At 49.0% G+C, this 22,312-nt stretch overlaps 1 protein-coding gene across 3 annotated transcripts; it reads right to left on the minus strand.

The window, feature by feature from the left end:
• Positions 1 to 1,275: 1,275 nt before the first annotated feature.
• LCMT2 (leucine carboxyl methyltransferase 2) lies at positions 1,276 to 20,739 on the minus strand. 3 transcript variants are annotated; one of them, XM_063306093.1, is made up of 13 exons: positions 20,536 to 20,739; positions 20,205 to 20,286; positions 19,938 to 20,118; positions 19,683 to 19,839; positions 18,598 to 18,787; positions 18,357 to 18,464; positions 17,853 to 17,943; positions 16,145 to 16,402; positions 15,830 to 16,060; positions 15,314 to 15,411; positions 12,663 to 12,850; positions 3,937 to 4,072; positions 1,276 to 2,803 (listed from the first exon to the last, which is right to left on the minus strand). In XM_063306093.1, exons 1-13 carry the CDS (start codon positions 20,721 to 20,723, stop codon positions 2,633 to 2,635), a joined length of 2,079 nt encoding a protein of 692 aa, XP_063162163.1. In that variant the 5' UTR covers positions 20,724 to 20,739; the 3' UTR covers positions 1,276 to 2,632. The 3 variants fall into 3 exon arrangements, with proteins under 3 accessions (XP_063162163.1, XP_063162164.1, XP_063162165.1); XM_063306094.1 differs by lacking the exon at positions 16,145 to 16,402; XM_063306095.1 differs by lacking the exons at positions 15,830 to 16,060; positions 16,145 to 16,402.
• Positions 20,740 to 22,312: the final 1,573 nt, after the last annotated feature.

Here is a 22,312-nt window from a genome sequence, read left to right on the forward strand (position 1 = left end):
TCCTTGAGAGACAGGGTGGTCCCACCAGTGCTTAAGGAGGTGGTCACCTCTTCTCTCCTCAAAATGCCATTGCTGGACTCCACCACTTTGGATAAATTTTGCCCTGTCTTTCCCTTTTTAGGGAAGGTGGTTGCACTGCAGCTTCAGAGCGCCCTGGAGGAAACATTATCTGGACCCCTTCCAGTCAGGTTTCAGACCTGGGTAAGGGATCAAGGCGGTACTGATTGTACTGTGCTTGGCCTCTGACAGGAGTAGGATTGGGGTGGCGCACCCATCCTTGCTCCTTGATCTCTCAGTGGTTTTTGATACCGTCAATCATGATACCCTTCTGGACTGGCAGTGGTTTTCCTCTCTCCTCCAGGGCGTTCTAGTCGGGAGCTCAGTATGCCTGTTACACCGCTGCTCTGTGAGCTGCCCTGGCTCAAGGGCTTCCAGTCGCTATTCACGGTGCTGGTTGTTACCTGTAGAACCCTCTGTGGCCAGACCAGGTTATTGGCAGGACTACCTCTCCCCAATGGTTTCTATTCATCCCACTCAGTCTGACAGGAAAGGGGCACGGTCCAGATCCCCTCAATTATCCATGGGACCTAAGCAGCATACCTTTTCTGCCACAGCATCTGCTCTCCAGAATGCCATAACCCCCAAGATGAGGTTGGCCCCGACCCTGCTGGCTTTTTGTGAAGTGTTGGAAGACCTGAATGTGCTCCAGGGCCTGGGGCTAGATGGCCTGCTGAGGGGTTTTCCTTGACTGTTTTGTATGGGTTTACCCTCAGCAACCATTGTAGGATTTTACTCTTTGAGAATGATTTTTGACATGTTATGAGCTGTCCAGAATCACATTTGCAGGATGGGTGGCCTTATAAATTGACTGAACACGCGAGTGAGCCTGTTCCCAGGCAGAACCACAAATGTGCCATGGAAATTGCAGGGCATAACTATAGATGCCCACCCATTTACTTTTGTTACTTAAAGGATCACCACCACTAGGATTTTATTTATCCTTTTCTTTTCTGGCCCAGCTCCAGCACATTGAGCAAACCCAGCTAACCGATCTCCGGAAGAGCTGTCAGAGCAGTTAAGAGCTGGCCCTCCTAGGGTTAGGAGTATGCCACTCAACTGTGTGCCCAGGTTTGCCCCATTTCTCTGCCAGCAGTTTGTTGAGTACTCACAAGCATTTCTCTGTGAGAAAGGCTCAACTGCTGACATCTTTGTAATCCTGTGAAAATGGAGGAGCAAGGAAGAAAAAATGGTGCGTGCTGGGCGAGTCCGACTGCAGACTTTCATCTGAAAACTGTTTTTATTGCAATATTAGTATTTTAAGAGGCACCTCCTGACTTTATTGAGATTTCAGGTGGAGGAAAATAAAGGTATCTATTTTGTTTTCGGCATCTCCAAGTATAGAGAGAAAAGTGTTCCTCACCTGGACAAAGCCAGACACAGTCCTTAGTCTGTCCCGCCAAAAGAACTCAAGAGCCACCCCACCATCACCTGCCGGGAATCAAACAGAAGACGCCCGGGTCCCCGCCTAGGAAGGCTAATGTTACCTTTCTGCAGCGGGCGGCAAAACCTTTTCTCCATGTCCTCTAGTCATCTGTTGTTGTTTTTATCTCGCCTTTTAAAATTATATTTTGGCCAACTCAAGATGGCAGAGAGAGAGAGCCAGTTAAGGCTCTGGGCTAGAAACCCAGGAGACGGTGAGTTTGAGTTCCGCCTTAGGCATGAAGGCCAGCTGGGTGACTTTGGGCCAGTCACTCTCTCTCAGCCCAACCCACCTCACAGGGTGGATGTTGTGGGGAAAATAGGAGGAGGAAGGAGTATTAGGTATGTTCGCCACCTTGAGTTATTTATAAAAATAATAAAGGTGGGATTAAAAAAACTAACCCTTCCCCTGCTTTCTCTTTTCCCCACAACAACCCTGTGAGGTAGGTTGGGCTAAGAGAGTGAGTGACTGGCCCAAAGTCACTCAGCCGGCTTTCACGCCTATGGGAAGCCTAGAATCACAGTCTCTTAGTTTCTAGGCCAGCACCGTAACCACCTCACCTCACCCCACTGGCTTTCGTGGAGGTATGCAAGGGAGTAGCTAGGACTGCCCAAGGCCTAAATCCTCCAAGAGCAAAGATATAATTGGATCCTCACCTATCATTTGCTTTTCCTTGGGAGCTGGTAGGGAAATGGCAGATGGCAAGAGAAACTATCTGTTGAGTCACCAAAATATAACCCAGAGCTAGCTGAAATCAGTAGAAAGGAAGTGCTGCACAAGAAGTTGGGCACAGGAGACGGAGATCCAAGGGTTTACAAAGGAAATTGTAAAGTTCCCCCTGGAAGTCCACTGGAATTACAAAGGAGACCCTCTTACTGACAGTGGCTGTCCGTCTAGGAGGTAGGAAAGGAGACAGGGCTCCATGTCTAATGAAGAGTTTTAGTGTGCGTGACCCCTCCCTGCTTGGCTGCCTGGACTCCTTGCCCCAGCCAGGTGCCACCTACGGACTGTCTTCCTGATGCAGGAACGCAGCTCTTCTTGGAGGGGCTGCCACTGTTTCTAAAGGAGGGGATGCTCTTGAATGTAAGGAGTCATCCAGCCCTGCTTTGATCCTTGTCCTCTCATAGTCAAGTCCTCTTGACCTGTCAGATGTCAAGGCCCAGCCCTCCAGATGCTGCTCAGATCCAGGCAGACAGGAGACCAGTTCAGATGAGTCCCAAAGGAGAAGCAGCTGCCGCCCCCACCAGTAAGAATCACCTCCTCCCGGTCAGGCATGAAGACACTGCTGTGGTTGTGCAGCATCAGAGGCCACTCTAGGAATGCCTGAGAGAGAGAGGAACAAGAGGCAACCTTAGGAACTAGGCAGCTGAAAAACACAAAGGCAGCAACTGGGCAGATCTATCTACTCCCCCCCAAGGGTGGGCTTTTTGCTAACAGATGAAATGTGGGTGAGCAGGCCCCTTGTTCAGAGCTATCACCGAGGTACAGGAAGTGTGAAGTAGAATACGCTTCACCCTTGATAAACAGCCCAAGATGATACAGGAAGCATTTCTTGCGAAGTCTCTTGATTTCTGTTAACTACTTTTGTTCTTTTTCCTCCCCTGCACATAGGAACCAGCAACATCCCTTTCCTGACAGGCTTCCAGTCCTGGGAGGAGGACACCCTTGCAGAGTTTTTGTCCTCAAAAGGTTATCCAGGTCTCTCCTCCTTTTGGGGCATGGAACACCTCAAACATTTCTGCGTTCCCTCTGCTCCTCACTTTGTTAGAGAAGACTGGATGTTCTTGGGACCTGCTCTTCGGAGCAGCTGAGCTACACAAGTTCTGCCTGAGATCCCGTTTCTGGGCTCAGTGTGGATCTGAGGCAGAGACAATGGCTCCTGCTGGTCGGCTGTTCTTGGCCTGTCCGGTGCTTCAGCCAGACCTGAAACCACAGCAGGCCCCCAATATTCCATTCACGTGCCTGTTTCCTGATATACAGTGTGATTTATCAATTCAGAAATGCATTTGTAGCAAGGCTCATGAGAAGGAAAAAAGTCCACCAGAAGGTGGGAAAATGAGAAGAGGCGAAAACGCAGAGTAACTCAACTCCTCTCTTGGCTCAGCCTTCTCTATCAAGAGGGGAACTGCTTCCCCCCAGCAAACATGGCCTAGGAGTATCTGTCTTCTTTGAATAAATTTAACTCTCTAGGGCCAAAGGAACTGCATATCTGAGGGTCCTTGCTGATGCTCTAGCAGCTGGACCCACCATCTTCTGCAGAAGACAACTGAGCTAATGAACTTGGTAATTCAGATACCGAGGAACAAAGTACCAGTATCAAAGCCAAAAGATCAGGTGCAGCCTCTCCTGCCGCTGACCCTGACCAAGTGTGCTCAGCCCCAGTGGGGAGAAAGGCCAAGGGTAGCCCCAAGTCTATCTTCTCCCTCCCTCCAAATTGTCCCAAAGCTTCAACTCACTGTATCAATGTGATACTCCATAAGGACTCTTGTCTCCAGGTCTATCACAGCAACACCAGGTACTGAAGGAGCACTGAACCAGACTCCACCCACAAGCAAGAGTTTACCACAGTGCACGTGAGCTGTGTGTGAATACCTGGACAGAAGACCAAAGAGAAAGGGTGGGTTAGTCCTCCAGAGCTAGGTCAGTTCCAGCTTCTCCAGGGCCCAAACCCTAACCCTTTTCAAACAATATTTCACTTGTCTGGGGGTGCTCTGCCACTTTGACCAAACCAAACATTGCTCCTTGTAAAGCAAGAGATGTGAGGCTCTCGTTTGTATTCTATGGAAAGAATGAGACCCAGCCAGACCTCTTCATTCAGGGGTAGCTAGGACTCTTGAGTAGGGGAGCTGGGCCAGGAGACATTTCTCAGCTATGCCCCCATATTATGGAACTGTCCTTCTGGAGAATCAAGATTAGCCATTGAGTTAAAATGGAGCTTTTCCAGAGGGCTTTTAAAATTGTACTTTATTAAAGGAATGCCATATATGCTTCCTACTCCTCTAAAACACACACATTTTTTTGCTCTTGCAATTATTGTATTTGATTACAACTGTGGCTATTTTGTTTATATATTCGCTATTATCTTTGTACGCTGCCAAGAATCACTTGATTATGGCAGTTCAAAAATCCAATAAGCAAGCAAATAACAGATGCAGAGCAGTAGATTCTCAGCATGTTGCTGCAGGGCAGATCAGCCTGGCACCCCTGGGTCAGCCTTTCAGGCTTGAACCAGACTCCTGCCACTCAATGTCCCTATAGAATACAGAACCAATGGCTTGGTGGGGCAACTCATAGCATCTCCAGAAGAGACTAATTCAACATTCAGAACTAGCGATCCTTCCACTTTATTTCATTTTATCATCTGGGGAGATACTGGGGGTGGGATGTTAGCTTGGGAGCTCTGGCATGGGGGTATGCGTCAGTGGTTTGTGCTTTTATTGAGCCTCAATGCAGTTTTGGTTAGTTCCTGCTTTAACGTAATTTGCTGGTTTTGTTTGCTACCAGGAGTTTCTTGGATAGATGGGAGGCCATATAAATTGGATTAGTAAGTAACTAACTTTGCAATTACTTCCCCAAAGGCAGTGAAAATCGACAACTGCTGCCTGGCAAGAGAAAAGGAATTCTTCCAATTTATGTGGTGATGGGTACCTTCAGCCTTGACTCCTACTGCATCTCTTCCCTGGCCCCCCTATTTAGAACTCCACGCAGTGCCCCATCTGCCAGGCTGCCCCCGCCTCCTGCTTCAGAAGCTGCGTGGAAAGTCAGGGGGATGGGGAGGAGAGCAGCCCCCTCACACTCCTGGCCACATTTGTCCTCAGGGCTTTCCAGAGTTGAGAGGGCAGAAGCCACGTGGCCCCTCTTCCTTGGTCCAGAAAACAATACCAGGAAAGCTGCGGTGCCTTTCTTCCTCTCTGGTTGCTGCAGGAAATGGCTGTAAGGCAGCGCTGGAATTTGGGCTTTCTGCCCAAAAGAAATCAACTCTTCCTCAGCAAGCAGTCTCTTCAAAAGAAATTCTTCTGAACCAGGACTAAGCAGGTTATCTTTTCTTGTGAGTAAACAGGAGCAAAACACACACAATTGCATCTTGAGATACCTGGACTGCCACACAGCCCAGTAAGGGAGGACACGCAGAACTTCTCCAAACCTGACAGGGTATCCATATTTGAGCAGCTTTGTAAATGGAACTGGTGCTTGGTATCGCATAACCGATGATCAGCTGAGTGAAAGAAGTTGTAATAAAATGTTCTGTTTGCAAACGTGATTAAGACATCTGGCCAGAACAAACAGAAACAGTTCAGAAAATACTCCATTCCAGACCAGGGGCACTGGATCTAAGGTAGGCAAAGAATGGCTGGGAAGGAGAAAGAAATGAGACCCGCATTTGATAGCCAAACTGCTCATTCTGATGGAAGTATTGTGGAAAGTCAGCGTCTGAAAATGATGTTTGTGAGACCAGAAGAAAACAATTTCTCCCATGTCTCCCTTCCAAATAGGGAGTACAAGTGTAATAATGTCCAAATTTGGACATCAGAGTTCAGCACATTGTTCTGCTGAGTACTCTAAGAGAGGGGAAAAGAAGTTACTTTATTCAGCTCTCTCCAACAATGTTCCTTAGCTCCTGACACTTCTCATCAGCTTTCATCTTCATGGTTGGAGATCTGAATGGCCGCCAGCTCCTCCTACATGTGAACTGATGGGTAAATTACCTTGTAGACCCTGGTATTTTAATCCTTCTTGAATAGGAACGAGACAGATAATTTATATCGTCTTATTTTTCCTTACGTGTGTAACTTGTAACTGAACAATCACTACAAGTAACATGGCTTGGGGCTGGGCTACTTACGGGACCGCCTCTTTGTGGTTGTTGCTACCTGTCCCATCTGGTCCTGGAGGAGGGGCATGCTCCAGGCCCCATCTGCTAAGGAGTGTCAGTTGGCTGGGCCCAGGAGGAGAGCCTTTTCTGCCGTGCTGTTCATCCTCTGGAATACCATCCCCCCAGAGATTAGGTGGTCCCCATCCCTGTTGGCCTTTCATCTCGAAAGCTTGGCTCTGTGCTCAAGCCCGGGGCCCCAGGTGCGTGACAGAGGCCGTCTCTTGGTTGCGCCAAATGATTGACTGTATTTGCTGTGTTTTAGGCCTTTTCTATAGGTTTTTAAATACTGTTAGCTACCCAGAGACATGGATTTGAGATGGGTGGCCATATAAACCTAATGAAGTACTATGTGTCTCACGTGCGTGTGACACGCGACTGAGACTGAGGAGGGAAGACTGGATAACAGTCCGAATAAAGGTGAATGAACCAAAGGGGTACATAAGAAATCCAGCACAAAGTGAGTATATTAAGATGGGCTGTGGGGGACAAAGACACGCATTACGTCAGAGGATCCACTGCCGTTCTCCTCAGTGGTGCCTTGCCCACTCTGGCTCTGTAGTGTAATGATTGCAGGGGAGCCCCTCTTCAGAGACACAGAAGCTCCCATTTGTCCTCCAGATCTCTTATCTAGAAATGTAGGCTGTCTCTAAGGTGCCTGTATCCACAACAAGAGAGAAAGACTGACAAGGCTCGTGGACCTGCTGGTCAGCTCCCCTTACCACTCATTCGCAGAATGTGGGAAGAGACCTTGGAGATCTTCTAGTGCAATGCCCTACCCTGGGCAGGAATCCTCATACCATCCAAGATAGCCAAGTAGGCACAATTGATATAGTGACACATGTTCTCCAGGAATTTAATGACTCTGGAGAGAAGGGTGAAGGAACTTAGGGTCCAGGTGGTTTCTCCTCAATACTTCCTATTAAGGGCAAAAGCCAAAGTTCTTGAGCAAACTTGAAATGGCTAGAATGCTGATGCAAGTAACAGAGGTTTGGGTTTTTCAACAATGGTAAAACTTCAGGGAGGAGGGGCTACTTTGGAGAGATGGAAATCTCTTAATAAGGAGGGGTTTGAACTTATCTGCCAGAGGCCACTGGACTGACGGTAATGTGAATTATGAAAGCACCTGGGTTAACATAAAATAGTGAGCTAACAAGAGAGATACCTTGCCAGGAATCTGCTGCAAGCTACAAAGCCCATCAGAAGAGATAGATGAAGATTTATTAAAGCAGACAAATGGAACCTCAAAGAACATGAAATGGTCATGATAGGAGATTTCAACTACCCACATATCTGTTGGAAGATCTCCTTAGCTCAAGATGTCAGATACACATGGTGATAATTTTCTCTTTCAAAAAGTTGATGTGGACACTAGGAGAACTGCTGCCTTGGACTGGTCCTTACTAACAGAGAGTACTTGATTGAAGATATTAAAGTGGTGGGAATTTGGGTGCAAGAGACCATGTGCTCAAGCAGCTTGGTCAAAACAGTTGAACTCAGACTTTGTGGAAAGGCTGACTTGAATAAACTAACTGAAATGCTAAAGAAACTGTCATGAGAAAAACCCTTAAAGACAAAGGTGTTGGTGGCTGCAACTTCTTAAAAAAATGAAGGACGGTGTAGTTTCAAACAATATTTATTTATTTATATTTCAAATTTCCATCACCGCCCATCTCCCCCGAGAAGGGGACTCTGGGACGTTTACAATCAATGCTGAGAAAGAAAATTAGGAGCTATCTAAAGGACGCAATGTGGTTGAATAAGCAGCTTGTGAAGGAGCTCAGACTGAAGGATCGTTCCTGGAAATGAAAGGAAGGGCTAGTGGCTGAAGAAGCCTATAGAGCTTCAGTCCGGAAATGTAGGAGTGAGGCCAGGAGGGCAAAGGTGGAAAACAAGCTAAGGCTAGCAAGAGAGGCAAAATCCAGCAAGGGGGGGCTTCTTCAAACATAAAAAAACAAGAGAAAGACAAAGGAGGCAGTGGGCTCACTGCTTACTCCAGGTGGATAAATTATGACAGATGAACCTCCCCAGCACTGCCCCTCCCCCCAAGAAGGAAGAAGGAAGGGGAACTCCTCTTTAGCTTCTGTCTTTACAGCCAAAGAAAACAGCGGCACAGATTGGAAATGGGCAGGGGAGGGTGCAGGCCTGCAAGGATGCAGTCAAATGTCTCCTAGCTACTTTGAATGCCTTCAGCTGCCCAGGCCTCCTGATGAAACACACCCTAAAATACTGAAAGAACTAACGGAAGCGCTGTTGACCCCTCTGTCAATTATCTCTGAGGAGTCTTGAAGAACTGGGGAGAGGCCAGAAGACCGGAGAAGAGCCAACGTGGTCTCTTCTCAAGAAAGGAAAAAAAGAGGATCTCAGCAATTATTGACCAGGGACCCTAACACTGATCCCTGGAAATACGTTACAATGGGCCATTTGCCAGCAGCCTGAAAACAACACTGTGATTGCCAAGAGTCAGTACGTCTTTGTCCAAGAGGTCATGGGAGACAAATCTTCTTTGCTTCTTCCACACGGTGCCTTGGTGAACAAGGGAACTCCACCGCACAGTGTGCTTATAGGCCAGCTGTTAAACTGTGGTTGTGAGGCACGAGAGAGGTAGGTCTGAGACAAGGGTGTCTGCAGAGCCCCCGCTGAGTCTTTCTTGCACGTCGGGGACTGTTGCTTGAGCCCAGGTAGCCAGTCGGTTTCTGGTTGTGTTTTAACCCCATCTATTGGACATGCTGTAAGCCATTTGGAACCTTCTTGGAGTTGGGTGGCCTGAACAAACCCAATCAATCGATCAGTCAATCATTGGGCACACATTCATGCAGTGGGTCTGTGAGCATTCAGAAAAGGTGATCAGTAGAAGCCAGCATGGGTTTGTTAATGCAAGGCAAATCTTATTGATCTTTTTGACAAAGCGACTGGATTAGTAGATCAAAGGAATGTTTTGGATGCTGTAGACCTAGTCTTCAGTAAGGCATTTGATAAAGTTGACTGCAGCTTCCTTCTGGATAAAATGGAACAAATAAATTCAACATTTTCATAAACAGCCTAGATTAGGAGATAGAAGGGATGCTCAGCAAGACTGCAGATAATACAAAACTGGGGGTAATTGCTGACACCTAGAAGACAGCCTCAAGGTTCAAAAGGATCTTGATACTCAAATACTGGGCCTTCTCCAACAAAATGTAGTTCAGTGGTGAGAAAGGTAGGGTTCTGGACTTAAGTACAAAGAAACAGATGTATAGGTACAAGATAGGTGGTACCTGGCTCAGCAGTACTGGAGAGAAGGATCTGGGTGTCCTGGCAGACACAGCTGCCAGAAGAGCTAATGCAATCTTGGACTGCATCAACAGAGGCATAGTACCAAGACTGTGAGAAGTAATATTCTGCTCTGCCCTACACCAGTCAGATCATACCTGGAATAATGTGTCCAGCTCCAATCATCATAATACAAAGACTTTGAGGAACTGGAAAGTGAGCAGAGATGAGCGACAAAGGTGGTGAGGGGTCACCTAAAGCAACCAAATCATTTTGAAGATACAACATTGATTTATTAGCATGCTAACAACAGTGTACACTGAGTTCCCAGCAAAGCACTGGCAGATTGTTGAGTAGCCCTGAGCAAAAGCAGACCCGCAACTTATATACTTTTGTCCTACTCCTTTACAGGACAAAGAAACAGGCAGACATAGTGTAAATTACAGCATGGCACTGGAATGTTTTTGATAAACACATCTGGGTGACCTTCTCATTATTTACCTTTCCCTACTAGGTTGGCATGCGAGCTATACAATCTTTGAGATAATAGTCAGTGAATATAAACAATTTGGTTTAGTGGCCCATTAGTTCCTGACTGATTCTTCCTCCTGTCACCACTCAGGTCAACTGAGCTTGTGTGAACGTTTTAGTGCAAGGGCACTTTAAACAGTTCACATGCATGTGGAGTGTATCTCATGTGCATGGGGGGTTTACCACCAGAGTTTGGCTTTATTCTCCAGCGCTCCTGAGAGTGGGACAAGAACCAGTGGGTGGATGCTTTACAGAGTCAGATCTGAACTCAAAATAAGGCAGAATTTCCTGACAGTAAGAGCTATGGAGCAGTGAAACAGCTTGCCTTCTGGAGTCATGGGGGCTCCATCACTTGAGGTTTTCAAGCAAAGGTTGGATGACCCTTTGGATGGTTGGAGATTCCTGTCCTGGCTAGGGGGCTGGACTAAAAGACCTTTGATTCTAAGATGGGAGATTCACATCTTGGAAGCACTACATTGGAGAAAGATTTGGGTGTGAACGCTGACAACAAGCCAAACACGTGTTTCTGGTGTGAGACAGTGGCTGAATGGGTTAACACAGAAGCAGCATTATATCAGACACATTAAATCATTATTCCTCTCTACTTTGCACTGATGGCACATCTGGAATGCTCTGCATGATTCTGGACACCACATTCCCAGAAGAAAATAGATAGGTTAGAATAAGTTCAGCAGAGAATAATCAAGATGAAACCGGATTTGAGGACATGCCTACTGAAAGAGTGATTTGGATGTACAGACACCAAGGGATAGCTGAACCAGAGAGAATCCATATTTGAATAGAACACAACCTCTTTGAAGGCTTGCCCAGCAAATTATCTCTTTCAGTAATCATGATGGACAGTGAGCTTAATGAACTCTATGATGAATACTCGCTACATACTCCATTTAAACACATAGGTACGTGAGTAGTCTAAAACAATGATGTGCCAAAGACAAGGAGGAAACCCCAAGTATGACTGATGGATATAAATATCAAGAGTCAGGGATTTAAACTTCCATGATTAAGAATTGGCCAAGAGTAGCAAGACCCTCTCCTAGCTCTTTGCATGCTGCCCAGAGTCGCTTGTTTGTGAGATGGGTGGCTATGTTAATTCAAAAGATAAATATAACTTCTAAATTGTTAACAGTATTCCATGACAAAGTTGACGAAAACTAGCTGGCCCATCCCTCCAGTGGCAAATTATATTCATCCAAGGACTATTCAGGGGATTAGGAATACTACCTGGAGGAAGGTTATGAAAAAATGAAGTGGTGAGTCAACCTTCTCCTACACTAACCAGCACTAACCTGAGGACAGCCTCCCTAGAACAGTAGCTCAACAGGATGTATTCCTAGTAGTCCCAAATAGGACCCAAATGACTCCCCGCTTACCACACTGAGAAATCAGCGGAGTTGACTGCATGGGCAGCCAGGACTGAAATTGAAAAAGTGTATCAAAGAGGCACTTATTTGAATCAATAAGCTGATGCAAACTGATTTTGAAACACATTCTGTTGCCTTTTGTGGCTGACATGCCCGCAGGGGACAAAGTTCCTAATATGGCTTCAGATTAGCCAGAGCAATGCTATGGGTCCATCTAACCTAGTAGCAAGACATGTCTTCTCTACAAACTTTTCTAGTTCGTCAAAAAAACCCAACAACCCTGGTTTGTGTTAGGCCTGCCCACAAGAACTTCCAAAGTCTATTCCTTGGCTCCAAGTATGTGGATCAGATTTTGAGATGCGGATATGAAGGAAACGGTTCCTCGTGTGGTCAAGACCACAGAACCCACCTCCCCTCCTTCCTTCTCCCTCCTGGGGGAATGAGCCCATTGCTGTCATTTCCTGTGTTTGTGGCCCTTCCACGGGCAGCCTATCGGTTGAGGGGAGCTGATCAGGTGGTCTAGGAGAGATTGTCTCTGTCACTGTGAAACAATTGTCCTCCTTAAAGACGCTACCCCTCCCCTCTCAAAAAGAACCCACGGTCACCTTGTAACAGCAGCATAGCATCTGGTTCATTTTTTAAGTAACATCCCACCACGTACGACTAGTTTTCAAGCGTAAGTGTGGCCTCAGCTCCAGGGCCACAGGTTCTGTCCTCTGAACTAGCTCGGTTTAACTGCACACAGGCAGCACAGAGGCACCATTTTAAAACAAATGGAAACACTGGGCAGATGAACAGCAGCAGGAAGACACTCCCCAGAAGAACACTGCTTCTCAAACATTTTTTGCTTTCCTCCCTTTCTGAGGAATTTCCTGTTTAAACACTGCAAACATTTATTTTTAACTTAATTCCACACCAGAATGCTACTGGGATTTTTTCTACAAAAGTTTTAGCTGTTCGACAGAACGTGTGAGACAGGTGTCAGCTTCTGAAGTACTGGGGTCAAAGAATGAGTCTGACCAGCCATTAGACACAAAATCCCTGCCAGAGTTCGGATGGGAGGCTGGATTGCTTGCCAGAGCAGCTCGAACCCCGCAGCTGCCAGATTACTGTGCTAGGGGTGGGGCAGGTACTGCTTACTTACCTAGGTGTGAGTGGGGGGCAGGTCTCGACAGAATGCCACTGGAAGCCTCTCATGGTTGGCTTCAGAAACAGAATGCTGCCCAGAGGTTTCTCGGATGCTTCCAGGCCGCCAGCGATGAGCACACCCCCTGCCCAACTACAGGCACTGTGTGAGTGACGGCCAGCTGGAATGGGACCCTCCACTGGAATCTGAGAAGGTGGAGCAGAAGGGAAGATGTGAGCTGCAGCTTTTCTTGCCCAAATTAATAAAAAAAGGGCATCTCTTTCATACTTCCCTGGAAGAAGGAAGCACCTGGCCCAAAGCATCAACCTATTCCAAGGGCTGTCAAGAGAGATTCCTAACTATAGGAAAAACCAGACCTTCTCTCAGAGTTCAGTTTTCACTGCTGTACCTACATACGCATCATGCCATTTTCTTTCTGGCAAGCATTGTTGTGAAAAATGCCCTTACCCCCGCACCCCCAAGCAGCATCCAGTGTCAACACAGTGCACGTATTTCTTAGCTGATGGTGGCACAAAACGGTGGGTTAGCTTGCAAGGCAGCCTCTAGATCAGAGATCTGAGCTCATACAGAATAGAGCAAGCACACTTGGGGAGAAACTGGGCTTTGGCTGATAAATGTGCCAGACTGAAAAAGATGGCACGTACATACCTATGGCTGACAGCAATATTGTAGCCAACTGCTTCCTTTTCTTACCAAAAAGCAAAATGTGAGATTTTATGATGACACTAATAAATGCATCCATCGCTAAATCCTCCACCCTTCAAAAGGATCTGACAGCTTAGCTAGCACAGAATAGGCTGCAAGAACCATCTTTAAACCATCTTGGTGTGAAAGGGAGTGTCCAGCTCATAAAAATCACAGGCTGACGAAGTCATCTCATGCTTGTTAAGGAGACAGTTTTAGCCTCCCAAGAGTCCAAGTCAATCCTGAGCCAGCGGTTTTCCAAACCAGACTTGGATTTTGAGAAGTGTCAAAAGACTGGAGAAGAGCTAATGTTGTTCCAGTCTTTAAAAATGCCAAAAGGTGGACCCAGGAAGCTACAGAACAGTGAGCTTCACACCAATACCTGCAAAAATCCTAGAAGAGATAATCAAGCAGTGGGTTTACAAGCACTTTGAAAAGAATAAAATGATTACTAGAAGCCAGAATGGGTTTGTTAAAAATAGGTCATGTCAGGCAAATCATATGGCTCTTTTGGACATTATGACTAGATTAGTTGGCCAAGAGAATGCAATAGATGTTGTGGACCTAGACTTCAGTAAGGCACTTGACTGTTGACCACAGCCTCCTTCTTGACAAAATGGAACAATGTGCAATGGATGGTCCCACTACCAAATGGTCTGACAGCTGGTTTAACAGCCATACACAGTGCATGGTCCTTGATGGACACACAGAGAGGTATATAGTGGGGCACATCAGGGTTCTGTCCTGGTCCCAGTTTTCTTTAACATTTTCATAAAAGATTAAAGGATAGAAGGGATGTTCAGCTATCAGAAGATGATACAAAGCTTGGGGAGGGGACTGATAGCACCTTAGAAGAGAAGTTCAGGATTCAAAAGAATCTTCATAAACTTTAATATTAGGACCTTTCCAACAAAATGCTGTTCGCGGGTGTGAAATGTAAGGTTCTGCACTTCGATAGAAAAAATGTTTGTAGTACTTGTCTTGAGGAGTAATACGTGAGAAGGATCTGCATGTGCTGGTAGACCACAGATTAAGCATGAGCCAGCAGTGAGCTGCAGCTGCGAAGTGAGCTAATGCAATATGGGCTCCCTCAACAGAGGTAGTGTCAAAATCACAGGGAAGTGATAGTTCCCCTCTACGTTGCACTGGTCAGACCTCACCTGGGATACTGTGTCCAGTTTTGGTCACCTCAATACAGGAAGGATGCTGAGGAACAGGAAAGAGTACACAGAAGAGCAGCAAAGATGATGAGGGGCTTGGAGGCTAAATCCTGTGAGAAATGGTTAAAAGACCTGGGTATGTTTAGCCTAAAAAAGAGAAGGCTGAGAGAAATGTGATACCAGTCCTCCAATACTTGAAGGGCTTCCCAAGAAAGAGGCTGTGGGTTTATTCTCTGTAATGCCCTGGGGTAGAACAAGAACCAACCAGGTGGGAAGCCTTATGGAGAAAGATCCAAACTTGGAATAAGGAAAAGTTTCCTCACCGTGACAGCTGTTGAGGAGCAGAGTAGCCTGCCTCCTGGATTTGTGTGGGTTTTGTCACCGGAGGTTTTCAAACCAAAGTTGGACAGCCATTTGTCTTGGATGGTGTAAGGATTTCTGCTTTGGGCAGGGGGCTGGACTAGAAGACCCTCCAAGTCTCTTCCAACTTAGGATTCTAGAGTTTAAGTCCCCTAACATGCTCTCCTTCGCTAGATTCTAAGTGAGCTAGTTGCTGTTTCTGAATAAAAAGAGGGTTAGGAAAGACCCCCCTCAAGGTCCTAAGCCCTTTGCAGGAGCTCTTCACGCTGTTCTGTTGGTACAAGTGATGAAAGTGAGGCTAACTTTCAAATTCAGGCAAACTCAACACCCAGGGTGATCCATCCCATCACCTTGAGCCAACAAAGAAATATTCTAAAGAGCTCTTGAACTTAAATTGATGACAGGCTCCTAAAACGGCCAAAAGAGGCTTTTATCTATCTGCACCTGCTGGCAGTAGAGCTCCTCCACATGCAGAAAACACCAGTCAGCTTGCACAGACTGCCCAGAACTGCAGCCTCCGTAGATGAAAAGGTAAGCCTGTCCTAGAAAGGGAGCAGAACATTAGGCCCCGCTCCTAGAGCCCCCAGTCCCTCTCCCCCTCCTCCTAAGTCACCTGAAACAGCTCACATTTGTTAGGGAAGAAGAACTCCTTCCATAAACCCAAAGAATCAGGACTGGTGGGCCCCAGAACCACTGGCCTCATTTTGGGGGAGAATCTGGAGCATTTGCATGCCAGGTCATGGGCCTGCCAACTCTTTGAAAGTTGGCAAAAAAATGCTATTGCCCGAATGACAGATAAATTAGGGGTGCTAAGCACAACCCACAGGAGAAAAGAGCAATGTGGAGAGATTCCCCAACTGGCATCCGAAGACGCCCCTAGGTTTCATCAGAAGTCATTCCCTGGCCAGTTCCTTCTCCCCACCCCAGCTTGCCTCCAGAGGGCAAATTTTCCCTTTATACCTTCATGCGTGACTTCTGCTGCAGTGTGTCTCCAGCGGGGCAAGGAGAGGCCCTTGACAGGTGGCAATTGAGCAAGCTCAATAACGGGATTGCTGGGGCTCAAAGAATCGGCATCCCCCAGTCCTCTTAAGCGAAGGATTTCCAGAGCAGGGTTCACTGGGGACTTGCGCCCACCCAGCGCTATAGCCCAGCCTGAGCGCAGAAGGGTTACCGTGTGGAAAAGCCGCCCATCTGCAGGAGGAGGGGAGAATGCTCATGTGGGTGGGCAGGGCCTGCTCACCTGCACCAATGGACTCCTCCTTCCCTGCAGCTTACCCCAGGCCATTCCTAGCTCAGCCAGCCTGACCTCGTCGCTTTTCCAACCATCCTCATGCTTGATCAGAATATGCAGCTCAGTCAAGCGGCCGTGGCGCCCGCCATGGTCACCAAAACCTCCGGTGGTTAGAATTACGCCTGGGGCCAGGAGCACTGAACGATGACCGTACCGCTTTGGGCCAGCAGTTGCCCCACCCGTTCCGCAGAGACAGGCAGCCACGGTCCCAGCAAAGCAAGGAGCGCAGCGGGTCAGGAAGGCTGCAGGGCAGAGGAGAAACACCAGGGTCACGCCAGCCGTGAAGGTGCTGCTGCTTTGGTAAGCAAGGAAAGTGGCAGAGGAACTTCCCTGCTAGTTACAGGTCCCTCAGGAAAAACCAATCTGGTTCCCCCAGCCAGAACAGTCGGAAAAGGTTCCCCAATGCCCCAGTTTACTCTTGCTTCTACAATGAGTCCTTACAAAAGCCACCTACAGGCTATTTCCTTCCTGAATTTAACAAAAGAAATGCCCTGAAGGATCAGGCCAGCCCGTCTTTCTCGAGCATTTTTGGGCCATCAGATGTCTCTGGAGAGCTCTCAAGCTGGATCTGGAGGGACAACCTTCTCTCTCCATTATTTGCTTGCAGCTGCAGTTTGGTGGCATGCTGCCCACTCCCTCACCCAGGAGCTAACATGGAGTCTTCAAGACTAATACCCTTCTAGGGATTTATCAATGCCCTTAGTAAAGCTATCCAGTTTAGCCACCATTGCCACGCCCTGGGGAATGAATTCCACAGGTTAATCATGCACAGGTGAAGAAGAGCTTCCTTTCTTCCTGCTGGAAATCTCCTTCACCAGATGGCCCTCACCCCGAGGCTGGTATTAGGAGAAAGGGACAAAAACTTTTCCCTGTCTTGCTTATTTACCCTGAATTTATATACCAGATACTAAGCAGTTTTCAATAGGCAACAAGAAACAGAACAATTTCATGAATTCCCCAAACCCCTTAAAAAGTAAAATAAGTAAAATGTAAAAACCAAAAACACAAACCCACAGAAATAGGGCAGCCCAACAAACAGCATTTTGGATTTTATATTTATTTTCCTGTCTATATTTTTAACTATAACTTAGATGGGTACGTTTTTATCTCTATTTTATTGTAAACTGCCCAGAGTCCCCCGCTGGGGGGAGATGGGCAGTGACGTAAATGTAATTAAATAAATAAAAATAAAACAAAATAGAAGAGATACCTTTGTAAAGTCTGCTTAGAAATCCACGCCATTGGTACTACATAGAAATTAAGTAAAAAAATAATTCATGGCAGTGGCTCACTGCTGAGAAGGAACCATCTTAGGGGCAACAGCTGAACCACTTTTTAAGTGAAAGGATTCTCAAGAGAAGATCTAACAAACTGACAGAGGTGCACAGGTGAGGACAGACCACCTAGCACAAGCTCCTGTATCACACAACAGCCAGCCAGATGCCTCCATGAAATCTGTATGGACAAGAGGATCAAAGCCAGAGACCCTTTGCGGCTAATGCTACTTCTCTGAACAGGGCTGGAAACCCTCCAGGAGCTAGCACAGCTGATGCAAAATCGGTACTATGTGCTTTAATCTGCCGCCTCCATCAGTATTTGTGCAACCACATCAGTCAGGGAGGTGAGATGGGGCAAAAACATTCCACCACATCATTGCTAGTGCTGAGGGCAGAGGAGACATTGTGCTTTTACCTTCCATCCTGGAAAACACAGGAGTTGCAAACAAGGCCTCTCCCTTTGACGCAGCAAGGATGAAATAATGGGAGCACTTCAGATGCCATTCCTGGAAGAAGAGCAACAGAGATGTCACTCATTGCCATATAATCTCAGTTGAAAGAAATGCCTCCATCGCATATTGGGACTTTCCCAGAACATAAGGAAGCAACTTGGCAGCTGGCTTCCGTAGTTTTATAAACAAAGGTTTTACGTACCTCATATGCTTCCATAAACTAAATGTAGTATCGCTGCATGCTCAAACACAATTGCTTTACGACTACAAGTAGGAATTATTTTTATTTGCTACTTTAGAACATTACTAAGCTACGTTACGTTCTGGTTGCACGACATAAAAACACACACACTCTTCTGCCATCTCACTGCATTTCTATGCTGGCCACATAGAAAGAACCTCTTGCCCTCTGTGGCCAGCTGCCAGCCATCTCCTTCCACATTCTGCCTGCACTGTAGCAGACCAACCTCAAATTCATCAAAGGGCTCCAGAGCTTGAATCCTCTTCTGCTCCTCTCCAGGGACAAAGCAGCCATAGAATTCATTCATATCCATGATGCGGCATTCTGTCCAGCCCTAAAGAGAAGGCCGTAGCATTAAGGCTGAGGCACGGTCACTGGCTTTGGCGGCCCCACAAAGCTCAGGCCACCCTCTTTGCTCCTGTGACCCCCTCTGGTCTCCCCTCCACCAGTCCAAGTCTCACACCCACCCTCTGGAGGAAGCGCATCTGTTGGGCCTTGCAGTCTGGGTATGAGGTTAGGGAGTGGAGTGGAGATTGTAGCCGGCTAAAGTGATTTTGCATGATGCAGCCAAAAGGGTCACTGGGATGAATCTGCTCGTACAGAATGAACCCTGCCCTCGGGAAGTGCCCAGCTGCCCACTGAATCAGAGCATCTGACCTGGAATGAACCAGAAAGAGGGTGGAATGCACCAAGGAAGAGCAACCCAGCCAAGGAGCCACCTGACCCCAAAAGCCAGTCCAAGTCTTCAGAAGCCAGAGGACTGTTCAGGTTTGCCAAGTTCGAAACTGGAGAAGAACCTAAGACCTTGACAGGAGATCCCACCTGAACATCTACCTGGCAAAGTTTGGAAATAACATATTCTGAATATTCCCCACGGGGGTGCAGTGGGGCTAAGCAGGAAACAGAAGGATCTATGGATCCAAAGCTCCTCCAGCCTGCCACAATGGAAAACTTTTTTTTTTTTTTAAACGATAGTTGCACTCTACCTTATTCTGACCTTGTGAGGCAGCAACCAGCGAAACACTGGGCTTCCAGTCTGTTCCTGTTCCATCTTAGGTTTGCTAAGCCTGAATTTTCAGCAGTGCTTTATACAGGGAACAGATTTCCAATGGTTTTTTTGTGACCATTGGAATTAATGTTTTGGTCTCAAGCTCAAAATATCTTGGATGGGACTCTCAGGTTTGAAGAATTGGCCTGGAAGTCTGTCTGGCTACGGCTCGAAACGACAATCGCTTGGTAAGCTGTAGTTCCGTCTGTTGCACCAGCAGAACAAAATGCAAAAACTCAACAAAGATATGAACGGCATACAATAGGATACATGTGCTATTTCTTACAAAGCTTGGAGTAAAATTAAGGATGGGAAACACAACACAAGAGTCAATCTCATACAGCCAGGCCTCTGAAGGTCAGAATCTGCTGAAATTTAACTTAAAACTCTGCACTGTACTTTCAGACCAGCCAAGTCTGATTTGTAATCTGCATAACTCTCCCCCTTTGCACCCTTCGGGTGTGGTGGGCATTATTGGGCAATTCAAACAGCCAAAGCGCTCACCTCTCAACCTCCATGTAGGGGAGCACCACTTCTGCAATAATCAGGGTGGGTGTTGCGGGGTTCAGGCCAGCGCCACGCAGGGCCCCCTCCAGCAGGAGCAGTTCGCGGAGATCCACGCCCAGAAGCTTGTAATCTTCCCCGGAAAACATGATGCTTCCTGCAACAGAGGCAAAGCGCTCTCGGTGCCGGGCCGGGGGCGCGCCCTCCCGCACACAGACGGTGCCAGCCTCTCCCCTCCCTCCTCCGCACACCAACCGAATGCCGCAGGAACGCCGCTTCCCACCAAGGCACTCAACTCCGCCGATCCGCCGATCACGGCCGCTTTGCGGGAAGCCACCTCGGGGAGGTCCACCTCGAAGAAATCCAGGTCAGCCGAGAGCCCCGCGCCCTTGAGGCAGAAGTAGAGCGAGTCCAGGCCGGCGCCCAGGGAGACCACCTGCGGGGAGGGCTCGCGCGTCAGGCCTGCTTGGGTGGGGGGGCGAGGGTGGGAGTGGGGGTGAAGATGGGGGGCGCCGAACTTGCCTGCCTGCGAGGGTGGTCCTGAGTGCCCAGCAGGAACGCCCGGACGCACGACTCCACCGCTCGGGCCCGGACATAGTAGCCCCTGCGGCGGGGGGGGGGGGGGAGAGCGTGAGCAGCGGGGGTCCCAGCTCCCCAGGAAAGAGCCGCGGCGGGGAGACCTGGCCCCACCGCGCCCTCTGCTCGCGCTCAGAGGCGCTCCCTCCCTGAGGCGCTCCCTCCCTGACGCACCCGGGGGACTTGTGCCCCGCAGGCCCCGAGCCGGCAAGCAACGGCGTCGGTGCCCTTCGACGCGCACGCTGCACATGCTCAGAGGTAGAGAGCAGGCCCCCACCGGTGGATGGCGGGGGCGCGGCGCGGGCCGCCCTGGGGCAGCAGCCGCAGCACGAAGCGGTCCGACGTGTAGCCCAGCGCGGCGGCAGACCTCTTACTGGCCGCGCTGCTGTCCCCAGTGCCGCGCACCCGCGGGGAAGGGGGGAAGGAGGTGGGCCCCTCGCCCTGCCGCCGCCGCCGCCGCCGCATGTGCTGAGCCTTCAAAGCGGCGGCGCAACCTGTTTCGCCCCACGTGACCGGCCCCGGCCAATCACAGCCTGGCTCGTCGCCGCGTCACCATAGAGGCGAGAGCGTCCCAGAGCGCCCGCCGGCCTTGCTTCCGATTGAGCTCTGATTTGCTGTTGGGCTGTTTTCCCGCCCAATTGGGCTAGTTTCGGAGATCAGCTGCGGGAAATTTTTGGCGTTTGCGGGCTACTTTTAAGGGCGCGTAGGTTTTGAGCGATACCGCCAGGGCAGGGTGGGCGCGTTTATAAAGAACCTCTCCGAAATCCTCTTTTCCCCCTCGTCCACGCCCGGAGTACCTTCAACCTAGGCGTGGAACTGCTTCCCTTTCGCTCCCGCGAGCGTTATTTTATGCTGGTGGGGAGGGGGCTACTGAGGGGGCGTTGTGTCCCAGCCAGCCGCTGAGGGGCAGCCCACAAGCCGCCTCCCCTTGTACCTCCTGTGCGCTCCCCCGCGATGCAGACGCGTGCGCAGTGCCTCTGTCTCTCTCGTCCACAGCCACGGGCGAGAGAGAGAGACAGCGCCACCTGCCGCTGCGTTTCCAAACCACCCTCCTCGGCTCGCGCTTTGGACGCCTTCCCACTTGCAGGCGCACGCGCAATCCCTACCCCTGCCTGGGGCCCGCGTGCGGAAGTTCCGCCTTCCAGCTCGGGGTTGGAGGGGTAGGAGGTTTGGAGATCAGTGGCGGGAAATTTTTGGCGGTGGCGGGTTTTTTTTTGGGCTAATTTTAAGGGCGCGTTGGGCTGTAAAAGTTTTGGCCATCTGGCAGCACTGCGACTGAGGCCGCTACAACGGTGGTCTCTTCCCGCTCCGGTCCCTGCGACCTGGCTTCGGGAGCGGCAGCGGGAACGGTCGGGAGGCTTCCCGAGAACGTGCTCTTTCACGACTCAGGCAAAGCTCCTCCGGGGGAAAGCCAACGAGAAGCCGCGGGGATGCGAGCCCCGAGCCCTTCGCTTCCGTCCCCTCCGCTGCAAGGCCTAAGGAGCGGGAACACGAGCAGCCCGAAGTGGGCGCCAGGGCGCTCCCCCCGCCCCACTCGCTGCTTATCAGCGGGAGTATTCTTTGAGAAAGACCAGTAAGTGCCTGCCTGCCACCCACCGGTGGCGTTCCCAGCAGGGTAAAATGGAAGAATCGCAGAAAGCGGTTGGGAGTGTAGAGGAGAACTGCTGAGAGAGCGCAGGACAGACCAGGCTTCTCTTGAACAAGTAAGCCGAGGTCTTCTAGTCCACCCCCTGCCCGGGTAGGAATCTTAAGACCATCCCAGGCAAATGGCTTCTAACCTTTGCTTGAAACCTCTGGTGAAGGAGCCCCCAGGAGGCAGGCTCTTCCACTGCCTAATGATCTGTGGTATTCCAGATGCTGTCTGATGAGCACAGCGCACAGTGGAACTATCACTTTCCATGATCTCGACATTGTATCTCTGTTGCTGCAGCTCAGGATTGCATTGGCTGTTTTGGTAGTTGCAGCGCACTGCTGGCTAATGCTTAATTTCTGGTCTACCAGGGCACTCAGATCTTTCTCACAAGTACTGCCTTGGAGCCATGTACCACCTATCT

The sequence above is a fragment of the Candoia aspera genome, chromosome 5, assembly GCF_035149785.1.
Source record: "Candoia aspera isolate rCanAsp1 chromosome 5, rCanAsp1.hap2, whole genome shotgun sequence".
In the NCBI taxonomy this organism is placed as follows: Eukaryota; Metazoa; Chordata; class Lepidosauria; order Squamata; family Boidae; genus Candoia; species Candoia aspera.